We start from the raw sequence: 22,520 nt of genomic DNA, 5'->3' as shown, positions 1-22,520 counted from the left end.
TTTAAACTCGAAGCACGAGTTCTTTCTTTGCACGTTTGTAAAGTATCTGAAGTTATGAAGCTTTGTTTGCAAGGACACATTTAGAGGGGGACGACTTTTCCTTACAGAGGGTCTGTCGCCACTCATGTCCAATGACCCTGCAGAAATATTACTGCAGCAACCCTGCAGTATTTGCATTAAAGACGTTTTCTCCACGTCCGAGCTGAGATCAAACTGACAGCAATGTTGTTGTTAAGATTCTGTGAACAGTTTCCTGACGGCAAAGGCAAACTCTGCTACTCATGATGAATAAACTAAATCTTTATTTGTGCAGTTGTTCCAGTGCCCTTTTAAAAGATACCATGGCCATTAATAATTCTGATTAGCTTGCAGGTTTCTATGAGACTTTAACAAATGAAAGTCGAGCACATTTGTTATGAAATGGGCTATAATTCATGGGAATCTTTACTAGAGCAGAAAAAGGTAGCACTTCCGAAGCAGCGCAGCGAGTGCAGCGAGTGCAGCGAGTGCAGCTCGCAGGCCTGAATGGCGATTGCAGGATAAAGATGAATTCCAAAACTGCTGAGGCTAACCTGTCGTAAGCCTCGGTGATAATGAGGAGATAGAGCGAGACAGCTCGCAGGTAAGAGAGAGAGGGAGAGAGCAAAGTACAATGAGAAAACAAAGAAGCGTGAGCCTGTGTGCGTGAGCCCCGGATGATGCTCGCCACAGGCAGGAATACCTTTTATTCGTGTGGTTAGACGGCTGTTTATCAGAAAAATGAACAAAAGAAGGACCTGATATAAACATACGCTGCAAACTTTGTTGAGTTCGTATTTCCTGTTCCCGTGTGAATCCACGCAGGCTCCTTGTCACAGCACAGCGGAGCTGCCCAGAGGACTCTGAAGACAGCACCCAGCACACACTTTCCTGGTTCTGCTGGAAATCCAGAGCCAGCGTCCCATTTGTCCTCAAGGACCTGAGCGGCTGAAGGCCGCTTCCATTTAGATGGGTGACGACGATGCGATCTGAGCCACCGATGAGAAGCGCTGGCCGGCTGTCGCCAGGATCTGAAATAAACATACATAAATCTTATCGTGGGATGACTCAGCAAAGCTATTCTGCTAGCTCAGTAAAGTTTCCCTTAAAAACAGCGTGATATGCAAAATATATGAGCGGAAAGACCATCGGAAAGTTTACTGTCTGTTCAGTGTTAACCCAACCAAGGCAAACATGCACAATATTTCTAATTCCACCACTGCACAAACAAACAGCAGGAAACACTTTCAGGACAGATTTCTTGAAGCTCAAATAACAGGAAAGCATCGGCATTAACGCAGATATGACATGTGAGTGTTCACCAGCACACACTCCCGCCTGGACTCGTGGAACGAGATCTGCGGTGGTGGAACTGAAATAAGCCTCTTTATGGGCTTAATTGAGCGTGCACAGTCTCTGACATCAGGTTCACCCCCTGAAAGGGCCCTTATTTATCCCAATCTTCAGCACAAGTTCAAGTCAAGGGCTGCCCTCCTAATATAGGTAATAAATCAGAATGTCCACTCAAATAACTGCTGGTGCGTGACGCAGGGACAAGCGTTTTTCTCCCACACTGGGGGGTAGATGAGACTTTGACCATGCGAGGCTACAAACATGTATCATGGGAAAAGATAAATATCAAAGTTATTATAAGGAATTAGAATCGTTTTATTTCAAACATGAAACAAGAGAAAAGAAAAGTTTTCATGAATATAATGTCTGCACAATGTTTATGCTGGAAAAGCAGCAGGATGACGTTCACACTTTGTCTGTTCAAATTCCATTATTTACAAATCAATATTCAGAATTCAACAGTATATAATCCATACATGTTTAACTATATACAAGTCTGCACTCATATACAACGCACGCAGCTGAAGCTCATAAACCAAAACAACAAACTACATTTTGACATAAACTAGGTGTCAGGTTACAGGATGTAGGAGCCAAAGGATGAACTCAAACAGGCAGCTTTATTACGCCGTAGCAAAAAACATCCAAAAGCAGAAAACTAGAAACTAAGGACGAGAACAAAGACACTAGGAAACTAGAAACTGGGTGCAAGGATAACAAGGACCACAGAGGAAACACACAGCACATGGAAGTGGGCGAAGGAAAACACAGGGCTTAAATATACAAGGAAGTAATGAGGGAAACAGGAAGGAAACACAGCTGGACTAATCACACATAATGAGACAAGAGGAAGCAAAACTAGATGCACTGACATAGGACACAGACTTTCAAAGTAAAACAGGAAACACGAGACAATCACAAAGATGCAGACACTGAGACAGAGACACGACTGAGTGGGAAGATGAAGGGAACAAGGAGACGAAACGAGGAACACCAGAAAGGAAAAGTAAGAGAAACCAAAATCCAAGGACTAAAAATGTAACACAAGCAGAACCAAAACCCACGAATAACAAAAATGAGAGAATGTAACTAAAACACACACAGCACTGTGACACCAGGCGCCCTGTGGATGTTTTCTTTAACTTAATGACGAGGTAAAGCCAATCCTGACACAGGCGGCGGTGTCCAATCACAGCTCATGTTCACACAACATTGAGGTTAAACAACCAAACATATCCGATACACCAGGGTTACATCTGACACAACCACGTGACACTAAATGTCTTTAACAGGTTCAACGATCATCTACAGAAAGTACTGATAACTGTATTTTGCATATATTAAATAAAGATGTTTTCAACATCATATTTGCACTTCAAACATTTGTAATCGAGTAGAAACGAAGAGCATACGGGTGTCGTCACATTTATGTTAGGAGAAAGTAAAACTCACTGAAGTCAGAGTCAAAGCAGAGATTAAACCGAGATTAAATCCCTAAAAAGAAAAATGTGCGCTTCAGAGTCCCGACTTCAATCTTACACTCGCTGCGTTAATATGTTTTTCATACCCTGCTGCTCCTCATCTCCTGGCCTCTGAGAGCTCTATCAGGAATTTATATTCATGAGCTTTTACAACTAATGGTAACCCCATAGTTATCCTTGTACCACTATTGCTCTCTGCTAAATTAATATTAATGCATGTGAGCATTGGGTTCAGTTAAGTTTATGGGTAATCATATTCAGTTTATTCTTGGTAGGACACCAGTCACCGTGATTAAAAGCTGCACCAGCGGCGTCTCCCCAACAAGACGTGTTGGGCCTCCAGCTATTTTCAACCCATATGCGCCAAAGTGGCAACAACCCTAAAAAACACGGGCACGGACGTGTAAACTACACAACTCAGGACTATTTACACACCGCACTCACCAAAACACAATAACTCTTTGATTTGTCTAATTTCTACAATAAGTAGCTTGCTTTCCTCACTGGGGCAGATTTGTTAGCAGCATCGGGCATTAACATAAATCACGGTGATGTCAGGTATTGTCTCTGCACAAAATACTCCAGACTGCGCCCACTTAAAATCTCATGCTCATTAATTTGATCATTATCCTGGGTTGACCACATCCAGCCGTCCCCGTGTGGTGATGGATGTGGTCATCGCTCAGTCCCATTAATCTTGCGCTACCAGTTCTTGTGAAAAGCGAGGAGACGATAAGCCGGGATTCCACGTCTGAACGAGACAGAACGCGTACGCTGTGCTAATTATGATGCAAGCGTGCCACTCACCTTGTTTGGCTTTGCACGATATCCTGTTGGGCTGCAGGATGTACCCTTCTGTGCAGCTGCATCTGTATGACCCGTAGGTGTTGGTGCAGGTTTGGCTGCATGCTCCATACATGGCACATTCATCATGATCTTATGGAAAACAGGAAGAGAGTCATTTGTAACAAATTAGGTGCTCAAACATGACCCAAATACATAAAGTATACTTAATGCGGCCTCACTCTGGCACCTCAGGTATAATTACTTTTATAAGCAATGCGCTGCGCTGTAACGGCGCTTTCTCACGCCTCCCCCAGCAGAATCAAACTCCAGCAGCACTCCCACTTTGTGAAACTTTTCCTTTCCATAATTATGCAATTCTACGCACAAGTTATGTGCAGAATTCAAATAATTCAGTGCAACTGTAGCAAAATCATGTCCTGTGCCCCACACCATGAAGAACATAAAAAAAGCACGAAGTATTTGTATACATGTGTAAGGATGTGTGTGTGTCTGTGCTGTGCATGAGGCCCAGATGGTTCTCATATAGGCAGCAGCTCCTGCTTATTCAACTGAAAGAAGTGTGGCCGAGGGCAAAAGGAGAGACTTGCACGGAGAGGAGGGAGGAAAAGGGGGGAGCGCTCCATGGCAGGAGGCCCCACCAGCGGTGCAGGATCCTACCTCTGCAGCTCGTCCCGTCCTCCCCAACCTCAAAGCCGTCAGCGCAGAAACAGAAGGTGCCGTTTCTAGTCATGACGCAGCCATAGCGGCACCGGAGCTCGTGGCAGGCTGACAGCAGCTCTGCAGGGGGGACAGGAAGAAAGGAGCAGAGAAGAAAGGCCATAAATGAGTAGGTGGAATAGGAACTTACTTCTTTGATTATTCAAGCTGCCCATCACAAGTTTGCTTCGATCATTCACTCAATGAATGTAAATGACAGAAATTACAGACGCTCCAATGTAAATGTTAGCTACGGTATCTCTACAGGAAGGAACGAGCTGAAACAAATGTCACTGTGTTGATTATTAAATGTCAAACAACACGGGCCGGAGGAGACTGAAGACATCAGCATTTAAATAACATTAAACTGCATGTTTCATAAGTCCGATATAAACGATCAGACTTATGAAACGAAAACATATTGACAAACTTTGTATTGTTAACTCGTCAAGTGACAAACGGGCTGGTAACGGTGCTCAGGAAGCCAACGCTGTCGTGTTGTGATGGGTTATGATGCTCTGGATGGGAGAAAAATGGCTAATTATGGCGTGATGAACATTCAGCAGAATAAAAACGAATAAATGGCACAGTGGGAAGAATAACCCTCGAAACAAAGCTTTAATAGGGCAAAGACAGATATGTCACTGCTGAACATTAATTAATGTCAACTTACAGCCCCAAAGATAAAGGACTGTATTGATTGTGCTCCGGCTTTCCTGCGCTAACCATTTCAAGACATTATGAAATGCTGCTGCAGACCGATTCATTTCGTGACAGGTTGCATTCACATTCAGTAGCATCGTGGGAACACAATGACAGTCGGAGCTCGAGTTATCATTACTTTCTAAATGATGGTCTTTGGGGGGGTTTTGTTGTAATTTTGTTATTTTTAAGATCTTGATGAGTTACCAGGAGTTGGTTTTTCTTGCCGGGGAGAGGGAGGTCTGGGCCTCTCTGCTGCCCCCGCGACCCGGCCTCGGATAAAGCGGATGAAGATGGATGGATGGTTTTTCTTGCTAGCTCAGTGACCAATTTCACAACGCTGATTTCAAACAGTGGAGATAAATATCACCAAAACAAGCAGATGATCTTTGAATATGACATTATCATTGTCAGTAACATATGCAACACATGCTGAACCTGTAAGTCTTCAATGGTTGAATTGATTTTAATGAGGTCATAATAAAACGTCTCAGTGTTAAACTCGACTTCGGTGAGCAAAGAATAATTTTACTGACATTAAAATCTCAGAAATGGCTGCTGTGGTCCCACAGCGCTGAGCTTTCTCTGTCTTTGCTTCATAAAGCCTCAGAAAGTTTGACTGACAGGCAGCAGAACTTAAAATGACTGAATTTTTATTTGGGGGCAAACAAAGCGAGCAAATACAGAAGTATTAAAATGGTGAATGCTCAGTGACCTTTGGACCTCCTCCCAGGCTCATGGTGGTGAAAGACTTCTGGGATAATAAATAAACAGCTGCATTATGAATCCAAAGAAAACAAAACATCTAAAGTTGCTTTTACGTGCTTAAAGGACGTGCGTTTGACATTAGTCGTATTTTCAGGACTCGACACACCAGAAGAGTGCAAGAATTCTAATTTGTGTTGTACAGTTATTTCATTTTTAACCTTAATTTATATTTTATTCCTTCCTAGTTAAATTTACCCTTTTTAATTTTTCATATTTATTTCCTATCTTATTCATAGCCTTTTCCTTTTTTGTTCTCTTTAGGTCACGAGCAGTTGTCCAAGCATTTCACTGCATATCGTACTGTGTATGACTGTGTACGTGACAAATAAAATTTGAATTTGAATTTTGAATTTGAGTCAGTAAAGCAGTGTTTTGCTGCACCACAAACGCATTAATTGAAAACTGCCAAGTGAAGTTTAGCACAAAACACACTGAGTGCCGATCAGACTCGACACTCAATGAAACTAAACCGTGAGTCCAAGCACTCGACTCCAGATAAGGACGAAAGCTGAGAACTGATGCAGTGCAGCAGCAGTGTAGATTCTGAAAGACATCTAATTTTTCACAGGTGGTTTAATAAAGCTTAATGCCACAGAAGAACTGAGTGCAGTCTGGGGCTGTTGAACCTCATCCTCCTCCAAAGCGCTGCAGACGTTTCCATTCCACCAAAATAGAGAAAGGCCAGGACGCCGGGTGTTACTGCGCTGAGAGAAGATGTCAAAACCCCATCGAGGTCCTGACAGGACCAACAGGTCTGAAACAACCACTGCAAGAAACTCTACGTATATGATAAAGGTGCTGTGGTTTCATTAGCAGGACGTCTTTATACATGTGACCTGTGCTGGCTGAGAACGTTTGCAGGAGAAGGAACGACTGTGTTCATAAAGACTGTTTACATGGTTTTACAGGTTTACAGTGCACTGACTGCTGCCTTAGCCAACACTGCTAAAAATATTGATGAAGAGCTGATGTATTTTAATTAAAGGATAGCTTTCGCATCCTGCAAAACAATCAACTTTTACTGATATAATCTAATTACTTTATTTAAACCAGGCTTTAAATTTGTTTAGATAAAATACTCATTCAACATTTTATAAATGATAAGCTATCTCATGAAAGAAGTACATTTGTGATGGAATCATTTTATCAGAGGCTACATTCAAAGTTCAGGTAGTCGAATAATTTCACAGGACCTCTTGTGTTTCGGCTGTTTTGGGGTTATACAGAGGTTATATATTATCCCTTTGTGCTGGGCATGAAGGGATCAAATATAAAGCAACACCACTGGCAAAACACAGAAAGGTAAAGCTGCACAATAAAACATCAAACAGCCCATACAAAAGGCACAGGTTGAAAATAACCAGAATTACAATCTCATAGAAAAAGCCACAGGCCGGTAAAATGTGCCTGCTTGGATAAATCCACTGTAACTGGCTCCTATCTCACCGATCCATTAGCATTTGAATGGCTTCAATTGCCACTTCAAGCTGCCATTCACTCTGAATACACTACGTCACTGGACGCCTGATGACTCTGATCATCAGAGATTTTCCTGAGTGTGCAACACGTGCTGTACGCACAGCAATGAACAAGTTCACTGATTCTATTCAAGCTCTACTTAGATTCAAACGATATATCTCGTTTTGTGTGTAAGGCACCATTTCACTTAATTAAAAGGAACAAAAGCAAATGTTTACTGAATACTGTGTGGATCCCACGCAGCCTGTGCATTATTCATCACACGGTGTGGAACTAGCACACTTCCCTGTTGCAAAGCAGTGTGCAAAACGAGTACACGGCAGACTTAAGATTTTCAACGCTAATCCTTATATCGTCTCAAAGACACCATGTGATCAGCTTCCCCTCGTGGCAGATACAGAGTGCTGTGGGGACTGTGTACGTGCCACCGAGCCTCCTAGCTGCCTTTCACACACCTAGAGCTGTGTGCTGAACATCAGTAAATAGTACAGTGAATGTAGTAGCCTTGATGTGGTGGTCATCCACTGTGCAGCGTGCCTTAAAATATGTGAGAAAGGCTGCTTTGGTTCTGCTCTCCAAAGTATCGTCTTTACAAAAATTGGCATTAACTGGAATGTAAAACACACTGCTCATCACTCTCACAGCCACCTGGCAAAGATGCACGAGCGGGACACGAGCGGCCTCAAATGAACAAAGCATGAATAATTTGTTATGACTTTACCTTAAAAGAAATTATGCTCACATGAGCAAAACTACTTGTGAGTTTGTCCACTTCGTTTCAGCTCTTTGGAAAAACATTAGTGCTTCATAATTACTAAAATATATAAATGTAAAACATGTCAACTGTCATCATTCTGAAGCACAACAGCAAGCCTGGTCTAATTTGCAGTAATCAGATGTACGAACACAATGATTCTAGCAATTGCACAAAATTAATTCCATCTGTTTTCACATCATGCTTCACTTAAAAACACTGTTTGCATCCCAGAGGAGGCTCAGTCTGTTTAGTTTGTTATGATCCTCTCAGATTCAGGATTTTTTGAACTTTTTCATAATTTGCAACGCTGAGGTATATTTGGTGGAACGAGCAAATCACGGTCCAGGTCTAATGGATTGTTTTAAAATAATTGAAAAGCTGATTCCACTTGTACGTCCGCTCATCAGTCCAACACAAAGGCATGCCTCCGCCCGCTCCGCTAGCCCAGCAGAAGTTTCTCACAGCCTCCACTCTCCAACACACAGATGGCAGAGTATGAATGGTGAGTGTGGCACTGTTCCTTTGCCAATACTGCCAACAAGTCTCACCACGGGCACGAGAAGACTTACCCGAGGCTGAAAGTCAGAACGCCCCATCTGGCATAATTACGGCCTCCCTTTAGGGATCGCGGTGGCCTTTCCCCGAAACGTCTTTGCAGTGAGGGCCTGTATGTAACGCAGGACCAAATGTAGACACGTCTAACGCAAAAGGTAAAAGCGTAGTTGGCTCAAGGACCTTTTCGTGATTTTCTAAGCTTAAATTAGGATCTTCGCCTGTTACTCGTCTGTCGCTGTGGTTGGTATCCTCTAGGTGGCAAGAGTGACAAGATTGATTCCACAGCAGTGAAATTGGGTCATATATTCTCTCAGGTTCAAACATTCAAGAAGCGTGCAGGGGAAATAACATTTGTGCAAGATGTGCCGTGACTGCAGTGACACGATTTATTGACAAGTCTTTAGAAAGTTATCTGGGAAGCTTAAGTGTGTCAGCTTTGATGTGACGTGGAGTTGTCCGGGTGGCGCAGAAGGTGGAATTTTCCCTAGAAATTGAGAGATAAATGCACTTACACTGTAGCTGCTTGGTTGTTTTATCCAAATGTAATCCTGCATCTCAAACTAGGGCTCAAATGTGACAGTAAACGTCGTTAATCCCTCAAAGCACAATTTGCTGAGAGATTTGGGAACTGGTGCGCAGCCAGGCTTCTGACATGCCCTTAAATATTGGAGGAAACGTCTCGGGTGTGTGTGTCAAAATCTTCTAGCAAACAATGAAATTTTAATTCTAAACACTCCTGAGGAAGATTATCTGCTGTAATAGTATTTGATGACACCAGATTGTTTCCTCGCATTAGAGGGAGCAATGATATGACTGACAATATCTCGCCAGGCTGTAGAATAACAAAGTGAGACGCATGAAATATTGATTGCAGATATCTGCAGTTGTTTACATATTGTGTTGTGGGCCTGACAGTCGCTTGTAACTAAAAAAAAACCCCAAAAAGAAACCTGACACGGGACTTGAGATTCCTTGAAGCCTCCAAATCATCAAATGCACGTATCTTTAGCAGATGTTTGGAGAGAAAATTACCAGCTCATATTTTCTGGTAAAGTGAGTACAGCGTGGCAGGGTAACACTGAAAGGACTGCCGTAGCACAGCAGACAGGAAAGTGATCACTTTGACTACTTACTGCAAATGTTCCATCCATTAGAGGGGCAAAAATTTAATAAATATGCTAATATGTTACAGTCTATGAGGCTGGATGGCAGGACATTTCCAACCTACTGAGAAACGCTGAAAATATGGAGCCGTGTTGGTGGCGAGTCGTTTTGGAACAAGAGCATCACTTATCACAGACTCCTTCACCCTGGAGAAAAGTGTTTGTTTGTTTGTTTGGGTTGTTGTAATGAAAAGTTAATCAAGTGAGATAATTGAACGTTGTTCAGAAACAGAGGGTGGGAGGAGAGATCATGTTTGACACTGTTTATTCTTTAAAAAAGCTTCATCACCAGAAAATATAGGAAAAAAATGGATGCAAATATTTTCAGGATTAGTCCAAGATGCTGATCTCAGTAACAGATTTGAAATGCTCGAGAAAAGAGACAAAGAGGAGAGACGATACGCACGTTTCTTTCTTCTGCTTTCAGCCAGTGTAAGTCTGAAAGCAACATTAACTCAATAACTCACATCGGTGCGCAGAGGGCAAACGCATCGCCTTTGACAAGTTGTGCTATGACACAGAAATCATCGCTGCATAAAAGTGCAGATTACCCTTACGTAGCAGAAATAGATTTATATATTTGGGAATCAAATGCATTAAAGAGCTTGTCAGAGCGCCGGGAGAGGCATCCGCACCTCGTCACTGTAACGCTCAGAGGATGATTCCTGCCGACGGACACAGACTGAGACGGGCACAGGTTCACTCACAGTCCAATCAAATCTGCACTCCACTGAAAGCAATTTGTAACAATGTTTATTAGTTATTACAAATTTAAATCATTTGACGTCATTTGTTTCCACAGACCAGAGCCCATATATCTCTGCCACATGCCTCATTTTCAGACAGAAGCAGGGATGTAAGGCCTGAACCTTAAAGTCTGGGTGCAGCCTGACCCTGAAATCATTCAAACTTCACCTGAAACCGAAGAAGCAAGGAGCCCAGGTCTGATTTAAACAAAGGATGAGAGGATTGGCAGTCAGTGAGGACTTAGAGCATTGGCGTCAAACTCTGGCCCGTGGGCCAAATTTGGCCCGCAGCCTAATTACATTTGGCCCACGAAGCCATACCAAACGACTATCAGAGCTGGCCTACTGGTATTATACAGCTAATATATAAATTGTTTAGTATTAAGCTTTGCTTGTTCCATATTCAGTTTTTCAGCAAAACGTGTTTGAGTCCATAAGAAAAGATTCATTCTTATATCTGGAGCAATAAATATATTTCAATAAATATTAACGTTAGCCCGCGACTTTGTTCCAGATTTGAATTTTGGCCCACTGTGTATTTGAGTTTGACACCCCTGATGTAGAGGGTTCAGTCTGCATTTAGATATTATCATATTAATAATAATTTGAAGGCTAATTTAAGTCTATAAAAATATTCTCAGCGTGGATAATAAAAGTGTTAGTTGTGGTTCTAACATTTCAAAGGTCTTATTTATAGGTGTCACTTATCTGGAAATAGTAATAAAAACATATTTTGCTTGTCTAAGTAACAGAGAGACTGCAGAGGCATTCAATCCCAAGAACGTTGTTCTGTCTCTTAATTAACTGCATGAGCTGATATCCTCGTGCAACCAACTAGTATATATGTAGCACATCTGTATTTTTGTGTGTATAGCAATACAAACATCTGCATACTTCACTTATTTGTACATAATCTGTACATAACTAGTCCCACCTTTTACACTATCTTTATCTGTACATAATCTGCTCCTATTGCACTTCTGATTAGATGCAAACTGTATTTCGTTGCCCTGTATTTATACATGTGTAATAACAATAAAGTTATTAAAGCTGTGCACAAAATGCACATTTGCAAAGGGGTAAAATGGCACAGCACAGCACACAAAGTTAAACGAAGCAAACTGTAAAAGTAAATATTATTTGATCCTATTTTCTGACACAAATAATGGATGGTACATCCTGGCAACCTCATGACTCACCATGGGAACTAGTGGGTGTCAGCTGTATCCATTACTTTTAATTGGCCCTTGGAAACAGTGTAATCTGTGTTATATACAGCGCTTTTGTGTATGCCTGTGATTTCTACATTTGCAGCATGTTTCAAATGTACTTTTGAGTTTCTGTGCTTGACTTGTGTTTCTGTATTTCAAGTTTTTTCCCATCTGCATCACATTTGATGGAGTTTGCTGTATTTGCAGAGCATTTCTGCATTTGCTGGAGTTTTCTATGTTTGCCCCTTATAGCTGTATTTGGTCGTGCTTTCTCCATTTGATTGGATCCTCTCGAGCTGCAGTGTGTTGAGCACTCCAGGAAGAAATTGAGAGAAATCACTTCACCGCTATCTTTTATCCCCAACATCTCTTGAGCTGCTGGACCTCACGACTGCCTCCCCAAACCTCCTAAAAATCAAACTCATCAGTCTGTTGCTCTTTTAGCAACACACATAACCCAATTCATGTATCTGTCTTTGCCAAACATCAAACACAAGTGAGCGGCTTTTTTGTTGTTCCGTGAAACATTCTTTGGTGAGCAAAAATAGCACAGGACCCAGCATGCACCGAGCACAGTAGCCAGACATGACAGCCAATAAGTTATTTCTGTTGTTTCCCCAACAAATTAACAATAACTAGCTCCAGCTGAGGTTATTACATTACAGCAGCTTGAAATAATAATCACCAGCTTAACCCTCAGCCTACCACAGACTACAGTTTTTAAAATATCTCCCATGTATTCATTACAATGGTTTATACGTTTAATAAACCTTTTGTAAAGACTGCTTATTGTTGTTTTTAAGACAGTATTTTGGCTTTCTGGATGATCTCAGTCAAACATTAAGTCTAACTATAAACTGTCAGTAACAGGCAGGCTGTCAGTCGTTCAGTTCAATAAAGATTTATTTATATAGCACCAAATCATAACAGCAGCCGCACAGGTGCTTTATATTGTAAGGTAAGGACCTTACAATAATTCAGAGAAACGCCAACATTCATATGACCCCCTATGAGCAAGCACTTTGGCGACAGTGGGAAGGAAAAACTCCCTTTTAACAGGAAGAAACCTCCAGCAGAACCAGGCTGAGGGAGGGGCGGGGCATTAGCCAAGGCCAATTAGGGGTCATGGCAGACGATCAGATTATTCAGGTAATCTGAATACATTTTCTTATAACCTCTCGGTCTCGCCGCAGTTTTATTGAAGTTTTTTGACAAAAGCAGAATCTAAGGATGGTAAAAAATTAAAAACTCGCTATAACAATTTTTATTTGAATGCAGATGACATAAATAACATGATACTAACACAATATTTTCTTTCTCGATAGACTGTAACCTGTCCAGGTTGTACCCCACCTTTCACCACCGAGGCAACCGCCACATATGATCACGCCCACTCAAGACGTTGTGTGAGATTCCACCGGAGGCGCCGTCTGAAGCCTCGCAGCAGCTCTTTGGTTAAAATAGCACCCAGTCTACTTTTTATGGAACCTGCATCACCTTCCACACAGCAGGTGAGGAGAGAAGGAAGAACAACGCAGGAAACGTATAGAGAAGCTTCAGAACTTTCAAAATAAAAGATTCTGGAACACTCCTGGCTTATCTGTGCGAGAGATGTGACGTTAAAGATACACACCCAGTGTGTTAGCCATCGGGGACGGGTTCATTTTTCATGGGAGAAGTTACAATAATGCATTAAGCTTAATGTTATTCTGTTGTCTTGATTGATGCAGCAGTTTATACATAAGCCTCGCTGAAACAGAAGGATTAAAATCTGCATATTTTAACAAATGCAGATTCATATAGAGATAATTACACAATATAAATATTGTACTACACATTACACATTATGAATGACACATGAGACAGATGACACAGAACGCTGATCTTTCCCTAAGAGAACATAGGCTTAGCACAAAGGAGAGAAATTGAGACCCGGCAAACTTTCCTAGTGGGGGCAAAGCTGAGAATCGAAGCCCACAGAAGGATGATATGGAAGAGTGAGAAGCAGCACTGTGTGCCAGCAGTGGGGGAAATGATTGAAGAAGCTCTTTCACTGGCAATGAGAGATTCAGCACATGCATGGCAGATTAAACAGAACGCTATATTAGAGTAGGGCCTGACTGCTGCATGTGTATTCAGTATGTGAATGAAGTTATTGGGGGACTTATGCTGTCTGAGCTAGCTTCACAGGGCTCCACTGAGACCGGGATCTCAACAAAGCATGAATTATATCTATTGTGTGCTGTTTTTGATATTCAAATTGACCTGTTTTCCGTCTGACTATTTTTTCTGCGCCGCACTTTGTTATCAACAAATGAACCGATTTGGCTGTAAATGTCAAGTAATGATGAGCTATTACTAAATAAGGCTGTTGATGATTAATGTAATGGTGTGGGTCGAGATTGCTCTGGGATAAATGTAGCAAAGTACTTGTTAATGTGTCGCTTAAATGTCAGTGGAAGTAAAAGACGTCGGGAACCGCCTGTCCTCCTATAGGCACATCTCTTTGAGAGCAGCTCAGATTATTTGAAAGCATTTATTGTAAAGGAACCTGTGCAGCTCTGGACAAATAGCGATATATTGCGTTATAACAAGTGAACTGTTGTCTAATACTAATTTGTACCACAAGATGGTGGCAGGTGTAGAAGAACAAGCAAACAATGCCCGTCATCCACAGCATCAACTCCCAGAAAGAAACCATGAAACTCAGAACTATACAAGAATGCATCACAGCAGCTTCCTACTGCTGGAGACAGCTGGAGACTAAAGGACTAAATGAGAATGGGAAGATCAAAGCTTTTAATGCTAATGTTTGCCATGTAGCAACAGCTTCCAAAGGGAGACCATTGTCTGTTATTACCGACTGCTCCGGGTTTCCACCAGAGGATTTGTTGAGACTGTAGCTAACCACTTGCTGTGACTTAGCTTGCAGCAGTAATACAATCATTAGAGTGATTAGCATTTCATAGCTATCAACCAAGCTTGCACAGGGTTCACAGAGCTGGAGCCTATCCCAGCTGTCATATGGCAAAATACCAGGTACACTCTGAACAGGTGGCCAGTCCATCATGTGGCCAATACAGAGAGACAGACAACCATTCACTTGCATCCCCACTTTTAGAATCCCCAGTTAATCTGAATAAGATGTCTTTGGACTGCCAGAGAGCATAAACACTCCCCACAGCAGGGCTCCAGCCCACCACACATCCTGCACCCACAACCCTCCTACTGTAAAAGTGCTAACCTGTTAAATGCATTGCCACTTTAAATCGATATACAAAATACTGCTTCAGGCTTTGTGCTGCTTTTGCATGAAGGAGGGAATAATAACAACTCATCCTAGCATCTAATTTTACTGGAGAGTATTGCATCACAATTTACGTGTATGCAAATCCCGTTTTATTGTATGCTCACGATGTGTACAGCCAAGGGCACATGATGGGCAAACACTGAAATCGATCCCATTACTCTGCGTCCGTGTTCATATGATTATTTTTGGTCACCTGTGTCTGAGTCATTAAACCTTCAGCTGATTTTGTCTTGATGGGAAAAATATGTACATTAAAGTTTTGTTAGGCAGAGGGTTTGATTTCTCAGAATGTTTCAGTCTATGGATCAATCGATCAACGCTGTCTCAATAAGCTACAAAAGATAACATCCAATTTAAAAAAAGCTCATCCTCAGAACTCAGACAATAGCTAAGGAAGGCATTAATCTGACAAAACAAGACTTTCTAATCAAATTGAAACCAATTTCAGAATTTGAACTCAAAATATAAACAAACTGTTGAGATGAATGGCAAACAAAGCGTGAGGAAAAGGTCGCCGGCTGTTACTTTTTGGTTACGTTACTGTACTTTATGTAGACATCGACACAGCAGCGGCAGCACTGAGCTGGCATCAGTCTATCGATGATCTTTGATGACGCTGCTGTTAATGTGTCATCAAGTGTCAAATCTGCCTGCGAGATGAAACGCACCAACCAAAGAGTTTAAAAGTGATGCTTCTCTTAAACTGCTTGAAACAGGCAAAGACAAAAATAATCACTGTGATATTAAGCATGATTTCATTTCTGAATAATAATATTTAACATAAACATAAATGGATAGAACTTTACTTCGGCTTTAAGCCTTTTGTCTTTTTCACCACATTCATTTAAAGAAGAGAGCGTTCGCTTTCTGGGACCGCTCTAAAGATAACATATGAAGCCACAAGTTGAATTCTGTTTATTTAAGTCTGACATTTGTCTTCCTCAGTGCAAACAGCAGAGACTTCAGAGACTAACGGCACAACCGTGAGCATACGATTAAGAATGAGCAGGTTTCCTGAAGGTGAGCTAAAAGAGTTTGGTGGTTTTCCATATGGGCACCTTCATACCGAGGCCTCCCGGGACGTCGGCATGTATATTCATAAGAGGTGGGCAGGAAAGGCAGGGGAAAAAAGTTTTAAGAAACACAGCTGGCTGCCTAAAACTTCTCTTTGGTGACCTCAATTTCTCCTGCTTGCCGATGAGTCGGGTGTGTCCGTGTGGGACTGAGCATCCTGTACAGTGTAAACACAGACGAAGCATAACGGCTTATGTCATTGCAAAAAGGCAAGTTTAAAAAAGGAAAAGACAGAAGGAAATGTGAAAAATAATGAATGCATTAATTATTTAATAAATCGATGTATTTTTCATGCAGGACTGATTTATTCACTGAGAAAGAATCGTTCTTTTTATTCCTTGAGGCCAGGATGTATTCAAAGCAGCCGACAGCACGGCTGCATTAAGAGGTGAAGTGTTTGTAGTCCGATCACACGCTCTTACACAAACTATCAGATAGTGCCTTCTGAAGGAATTTACAACACAAAGATGCCACGAAACATGTTCACTGATAAATGATGTCCAGCATAACATCAGAGGAGAAACACTAAAACAGCTTAATTTGAAGAAAAGCTCCTTTCAGCTGCTCGCTCACTTTTGAAGAGGTCACCACAGTGGATGAATCAGCATGTTCGATTTTACAGCGCATGCTTTTCCTGACACGAGCTTCCCGTTTATCCGAGTTAGTACCGGGAACACTGAAGGTTGTGACCCCTGAGGTTTGTGTCTCCGGCTGGTCTCGACCCTGGGATTTGTCACGTGTAAGGTAATGTGTTAATAAGGTTTAATGTAGAATTTGTAGCAATAAGCAAATCATTTTGTTTTATATAAAAATATAAATTTTTTATGTAATTTTATTTTTGTAGCGATTCATTTAATGTTAAACATGGATAACTCAAGACAACAATAACAAACAAGCATCATGTTTCATCATATTTGCTGATTTTGTATCATCAAGTTACCTGTTAACTCATAAGCAGCGTCGGTCAAGTTACTTGAAAATGGTAATTAGTTACTAATTACTGATTACTTCTCCCAGAAAGTAATCCTGTTACTTTACTGATTACTTATTTTCAAAAGTAATTAGCTACTTTATTACTTTTAAAAACATGATACACAACCTGAATATGTAATAAAGCAACAGACCTTTCAGCTGTTTTTCTGCATAATCAATCATATAAAATTAAATCAAATGAAAAAGTCTATTTTTTAAAAATTGTTTTATTAGTTTTCATCTTTTAACTTCATGCATCGAACGAAAATTAAATTACATGCAACTGTCTCTGACTGGAAGAAATGTGTTTAACATGTAAACCTATTTCCTGCATATTCCAGCACATAAAATAATTTATGTGTGTGTGTGTTTACTTATAGATTCAAGTAAAACACAGTAAAAAATAAATAAAATCAAAGATTCAGTGTCTCTTAAATCACCCGTTTAGCAGGAGTGGGGTTTGCCCGGGAATAGTAATCCCTTACTTTACAAGTTGAAAAAAGTAATCAGATTACAGTACTAGGTAATCCGATTACTTGTTAACTCATTAACTCACACCTCAAACACATCTTCTGGCGTTACTGCCCATCTGTGCTCATAACTGAAACACTAGTAAATCCAGGTGCATCGTGGGTAGTTCTGATGAGCTACACAGAAACATTCACATGTGCTGTATAAGATTCCTAAACACGCTTCACCTGTTTGCCATCTGTTGTGTTGATGGTGAAAGCAGGCTAATAAAATGTTCTCATTAATGTCAGAGAGAAATTGTGAGACATGAAAAACACAGTGGGAGTGGGGTTTAAAATCCCTGACATCCTGACTCCAACACACTGTTCAGAAACTTGAAATGCAAAGTAGTACATTCAAATTAAGCCACTGCATGAAAGAGTGTGTTTCCGTGCTTCTGGGTGCATTGCCACTTCATGTATCCTGCATTTTTAGCTATAGGAAAAAATAATGTTTTTTAAGTGTCCGTAGGACGCCTTGAAACAATGATCTGTAAAACCACATAATGACTTGTGTAATACACAAAATAAAATAACATGCAGGGGCTCCTTCATATATATAGAAGTCTTTACTGAAGCCCTTAAAAGTTAAGATAAATAATAATTTGGAAAATGGACATAAAGGCTAATTAGATTTGAAATGAGCCAGAAAAGACCAGTCTAAGAATATTACAGGGACTGCTTACTGTAGGAGATACATGGAGTTAATGCATCAGGACCCCATAACACGTCTGTGTGACTGATACTTTCAATGCTTTGTATCTTTTTTTAATTGGCAGAAAAGCTGAATGTTTAAAAATACTTTGTAGTTACTCTTTGTTCTGTACAGTTAAAAAAAGGTTTAAAGCTTTGTTCAAAATGCAGGAAAGTCAAACCGACCACAAAGCCTGCTCATCCACTACTCCTTCCCTTAAACACACTACGCACAGTCATAGAATCAAGTAGAAGATTTAGCAGCTGATAGATTTTTATCACCTTGTCCTCCCAGCATCGATGGATTAACTGCTATTTTTCTGCACTTGTTGACACACTTTAGCACCAGTATGGCAGGAGATACCTGAGCCTGCAAAACCGTCCCTCTGCGCGCTGCTAGTGCTGACTTGAGCATATCTCCCAGGTGGCCTTTTGCATTTTCATTAAGTCTGACATGACACACACACACACACACACACACACACACACACACACACACACAACAAAACAGTATCAGACCAGGGGTTTCAGACCCCTCGTTTTAGTTTGCTGTGCAGATAATCGGCAATAACGTGTCATCCCTTAATAGCATTGTGTAGCTCAGAAACACAAGCCAGAGCAGCGAGCTGTGCTGTTACAGCTGGATCGTACTTTTGTTTTCAAGTCCAAACCAAGTCTTATTCTAGCATGAAAATTTAAGCTTTAATGTTAGGTTCCACCTTAAAGATGACAGGTTTAGCCGTTTGTACGACATGTATAAAGAGACAGAAGCTAGCATAACATTAGCTTATAACCAGCTCTTATAGCTAACATTACAGCAGCTGTTCAGAGGTGGGAGGGTTACCTGTCTAATGTGGTGACAACAACTAACTGCCACAATATCAGGAGCTACAACCGGTGGCAGCAGATGGCTGCTGGAAGTTTCTTCCTGTTAAAAGGGAGTTTTTCCTTCCCACTGTCTCCAAGTGCTTTCCCATAGGGGTCGTCTGATTGTTGGGGTTTTCTCTTTATCACTGTAGGGTCTTTACAGTATGATTAAATGAAGCTTCTTGAGGCGACTTTTGTGATTTGATGCCATATAAATAAAACTGAACTGAATGCTTATGGACACTCCCGACTTCAGTTCAGGAGACGAGATTTCAGGTGAGGAGGAAGAGGATACGGTGGAGGTGAGGAAGGAGAATTCAGTTTAATTCAATTTTATTTATACAGCACCAAATCATAACAGTCACCTTGAGGTGCTTTATATTGTAAGGTAGACCCTACAATAATACATACAGAGACAAACCCAACAATCATATGACCCCCTATGGGCAAGCACTTTGGCGACAGTGGGAAGGAAAAACTCCCTTTTAACAGGAAGAAACCTCCAGCAGAACCAGGCTCAGGGAGGGGCGGGGCCATCTGCTGGCACAGGTTAGGAGTGAGGGAAGAGGAAGATGATGAAAATTAAATTTACAAATCCTGCTCATATATAGCTTGAAAGAGCTTTTGTGTCTGCAGATTAAAATTATCTTATAACAGCAACTTATCAGTAGCTTTAGGTGTTTACAGTGTTTTTCCCATTTCCTCTTATTTCTGGAAAAATAATTCTAGCATAATTATGCTGAAGTACAGAGGGCTAAAAAGGGCTTAATTTCAAAAACAACACAATTACTGTTTAGTGTGAGTGTAGAGTTTTGTGCCTCGTGCCAACAACAAGACATTTTCAGTCTTCACAGCTCAGAGTCAGAAGCTACCACTTCCTTGCACCGAGCACTCACACAGAGACAAAGCCCAGCATGACTCTGACTGTCTTACAGGTCAGAAAAGGTGGTGTTTTCAGCCAGACAGCAGCTACTGTTGTGCCAAGACTGCACCAATCATGAGGCAAATGCTGCCTTATCACAGAAGCCAGGTGTCCATAGCAGCTTGGTCCTCTTGCTAAGAAAGTGAGCAACAACAAAAAACTTGTGTACAACACAACACCTGGTGTTACCGTCCCGCTGTTTCTCTTGCCTGCTCTGACAGCGTGGATGATAGAAAGTCACCTTGGCGCAGAGTTTCACCCAAAAAGTTCCAACGTGCCAGCTCGAAGCACTGTTTCACACATTCACGTCTGCAGTTAAAACTTATGGGTTTAACAGTGCACATCGGTTTGAATGTGAAAATTATCCTCAAACTTCCATAATGGAGGAAAAGCACATTTAAATGGCCGTAGTTTAAATAATTAATCTCTAATGCAAAGCAAATTAGCACGAAATAAAAGTGAAGCATTTTCCACAGCTATTATACAAATCCAATACTGACTCAACGGGTAAAGTAAATTCCACAATCTTAATAATCCCAATATGATGAGTGTGATCTGACTAATTACCGCGATAATGAGGATACTTATTAATTTATGTATTCTCAAACCCAAGGCAAAGGGAATGTGAAAACACCGTTAACTCTTACCTCGACAGTGAACTCCTTCATCGTAGCCGTCGTCACAATCTCGAGCTCCGTTACACAGTTTGTTGAAGTGGATGCATTTTTTTGTCCCGGTACACTGCATGTGATTCAGGGGACATCTGATCACCACCTCTCGTGCACCTAAAGCAGCGAGAACAAAAAGACCAACATTTATTTTAACATTATTAATTCATGCTTACTAAATGAACTTTAAGCATAAGGAAAATCATTTACAGTGGAGACAAAAAGGGCCACAGTTAATTAAAACAGCATATTTCATTGTAATCATTTGCATTTCTTGCACGTAATCACTTTTACTGGGTGTTTTTTCCTGCGTCTCCCCAAAATGCTGATACTCCAAGACCTCTTTCACAGGAGGACGAGGAACCTATACATATGCAAATGTCTTTGCACTTCACAGCATTGTTCTTTACACACAACAGATGTTCGCCACACTGCTTTGCAGACACATCGGTGACGTCCTATAACAAACGGCCCGACTCTCGCCGTCAGCCAGCCAAACGGCACGGAGCAGCTGTTTAAGGATTCACGAGGCCCGTAGGTGACCCTCGTTCACGCAGCAGCCACCAGAGCACATAAAACACAGCTGACCAATACACCGGCACAGTAAATGTGTCACAGCACCACCTTAACTACATTGATATCAATTACCAGTGTGCTGTTGCAGGCACTTAATGGGAAGATTTATCGTGCATGTGATGAGATCTGTAACAATCCCCAGAGTCCCCCATCCCGGCACACTCGGACCGCGCTGACCGGATGATTATCTGTCACCTGTCATCCTGTAAAGTTACGAATGCAGCAATTAATGTGGTTGTTCCAAGGAAAGAGCCCTGCAGATTCACACAGGGAACATGTGGACATGTTCGTTTCTTCTCCAAGGATTTTATTACCTTGAAATGGTGACGAGTGATGTTCTTTAATGAATGTGTCTTGGCTTTAAGCCCTTCAAGCGCTGATGATTCCCACTCTTTATGCCACATTTAGGTAAGTCAGCTCTATGTGACCTTGTCTCTGAGAGTTTATATTTCACATGAACAGCAGCCGTGTCAGCTGGGACCCAGAATGTGTTTGGAACACGAGTCCTTCAGATTCAGCTGTCAGAGGCTTCATGGATCTGAAACCTAACTTCCTCTCTACAAGACGGATCTTGAATCTGTAACTCTTCATGTTTAAAACACTGCTAGGGGTTTTGTGCATTCTAGTTATGTACTGAGAAATATAAAATGCACGTACACCTCGTGCATTTGGAAACAACACACTCTCACCTCAAACACATCTCCTTCTGTTGGGCGTTAAATGTGAAGTAAAGCTTTGAGTGGAAACGCTTCAGGACACACGCAGAGAGAGGGACTCGCTGCTCCAGTGTCCATTTGGCTAATTTGCTATTTAACACACAGCTGTAAGGGTCTCTGACAACATATCAGTGTTGTCCTCCTCTGCCTTTCCTTTCTCGCCGCATGGGTTCTAATCTAATGCGATAAGCGGAGGGATGGTGCATGAATATTCAGCGGCTCTGAGCTGTCATACAGGGGAACACAGATGGTCTCTCAATGGCTGAGGTGCCACAACTCCTTTGTGGATTGGCAGCCTACTGTACTACACTGGATGATCGCTTGGAGTGGAATATACAGTAGAGGATTAGGCTTCATCATATATGTTCACTGTAGATTATTAGAAATGAAGACCGTCTCTTTAAGCGCCTGACATCGTCTTTGAAATCACCAAACTAAGTGTCTAAAGGTTCGAACTGAAGAGTGAGATCCACAGAA

General features: G+C 41.4%; 1 protein-coding gene across 8 annotated transcripts in view; it reads right to left on the bottom strand.

Moving 5' to 3' along the window:
- The window catches only part of lrp1bb (low density lipoprotein receptor-related protein 1Bb), a 270,260-nt gene that overhangs the window by 152,765 nt on the left and 94,975 nt on the right, over positions 1–22,520 (bottom strand). For all 8 annotated transcript variants that reach the window (XM_026144139.1, XM_026144138.1, XM_026144140.1 and 5 more), the window contains 4 exons: positions 20,731–20,868; positions 4,317–4,436; positions 3,660–3,788; positions 792–1,049 (listed from right to left, as the gene is read on the bottom strand). In XM_026144139.1, coding sequence (XP_025999924.1) covers positions 792–1,049; positions 3,660–3,788; positions 4,317–4,436; positions 20,731–20,868 — 645 coding nt within the window. The remainder of the gene's footprint in view (positions 1–791; positions 1,050–3,659; positions 3,789–4,316; positions 4,437–20,730; positions 20,869–22,520) is intronic.

The sequence above is a fragment of the Astatotilapia calliptera genome, chromosome 16 (genome assembly GCF_900246225.1).
Source record: "Astatotilapia calliptera chromosome 16, fAstCal1.2, whole genome shotgun sequence".
Taxonomy (NCBI): domain Eukaryota; kingdom Metazoa; phylum Chordata; class Actinopteri; order Cichliformes; family Cichlidae; genus Astatotilapia; species Astatotilapia calliptera.
The sequence above is the reverse complement of the archived record's forward strand: the minus strand, read 5'-3'. Positions and strand labels throughout refer to the sequence as shown.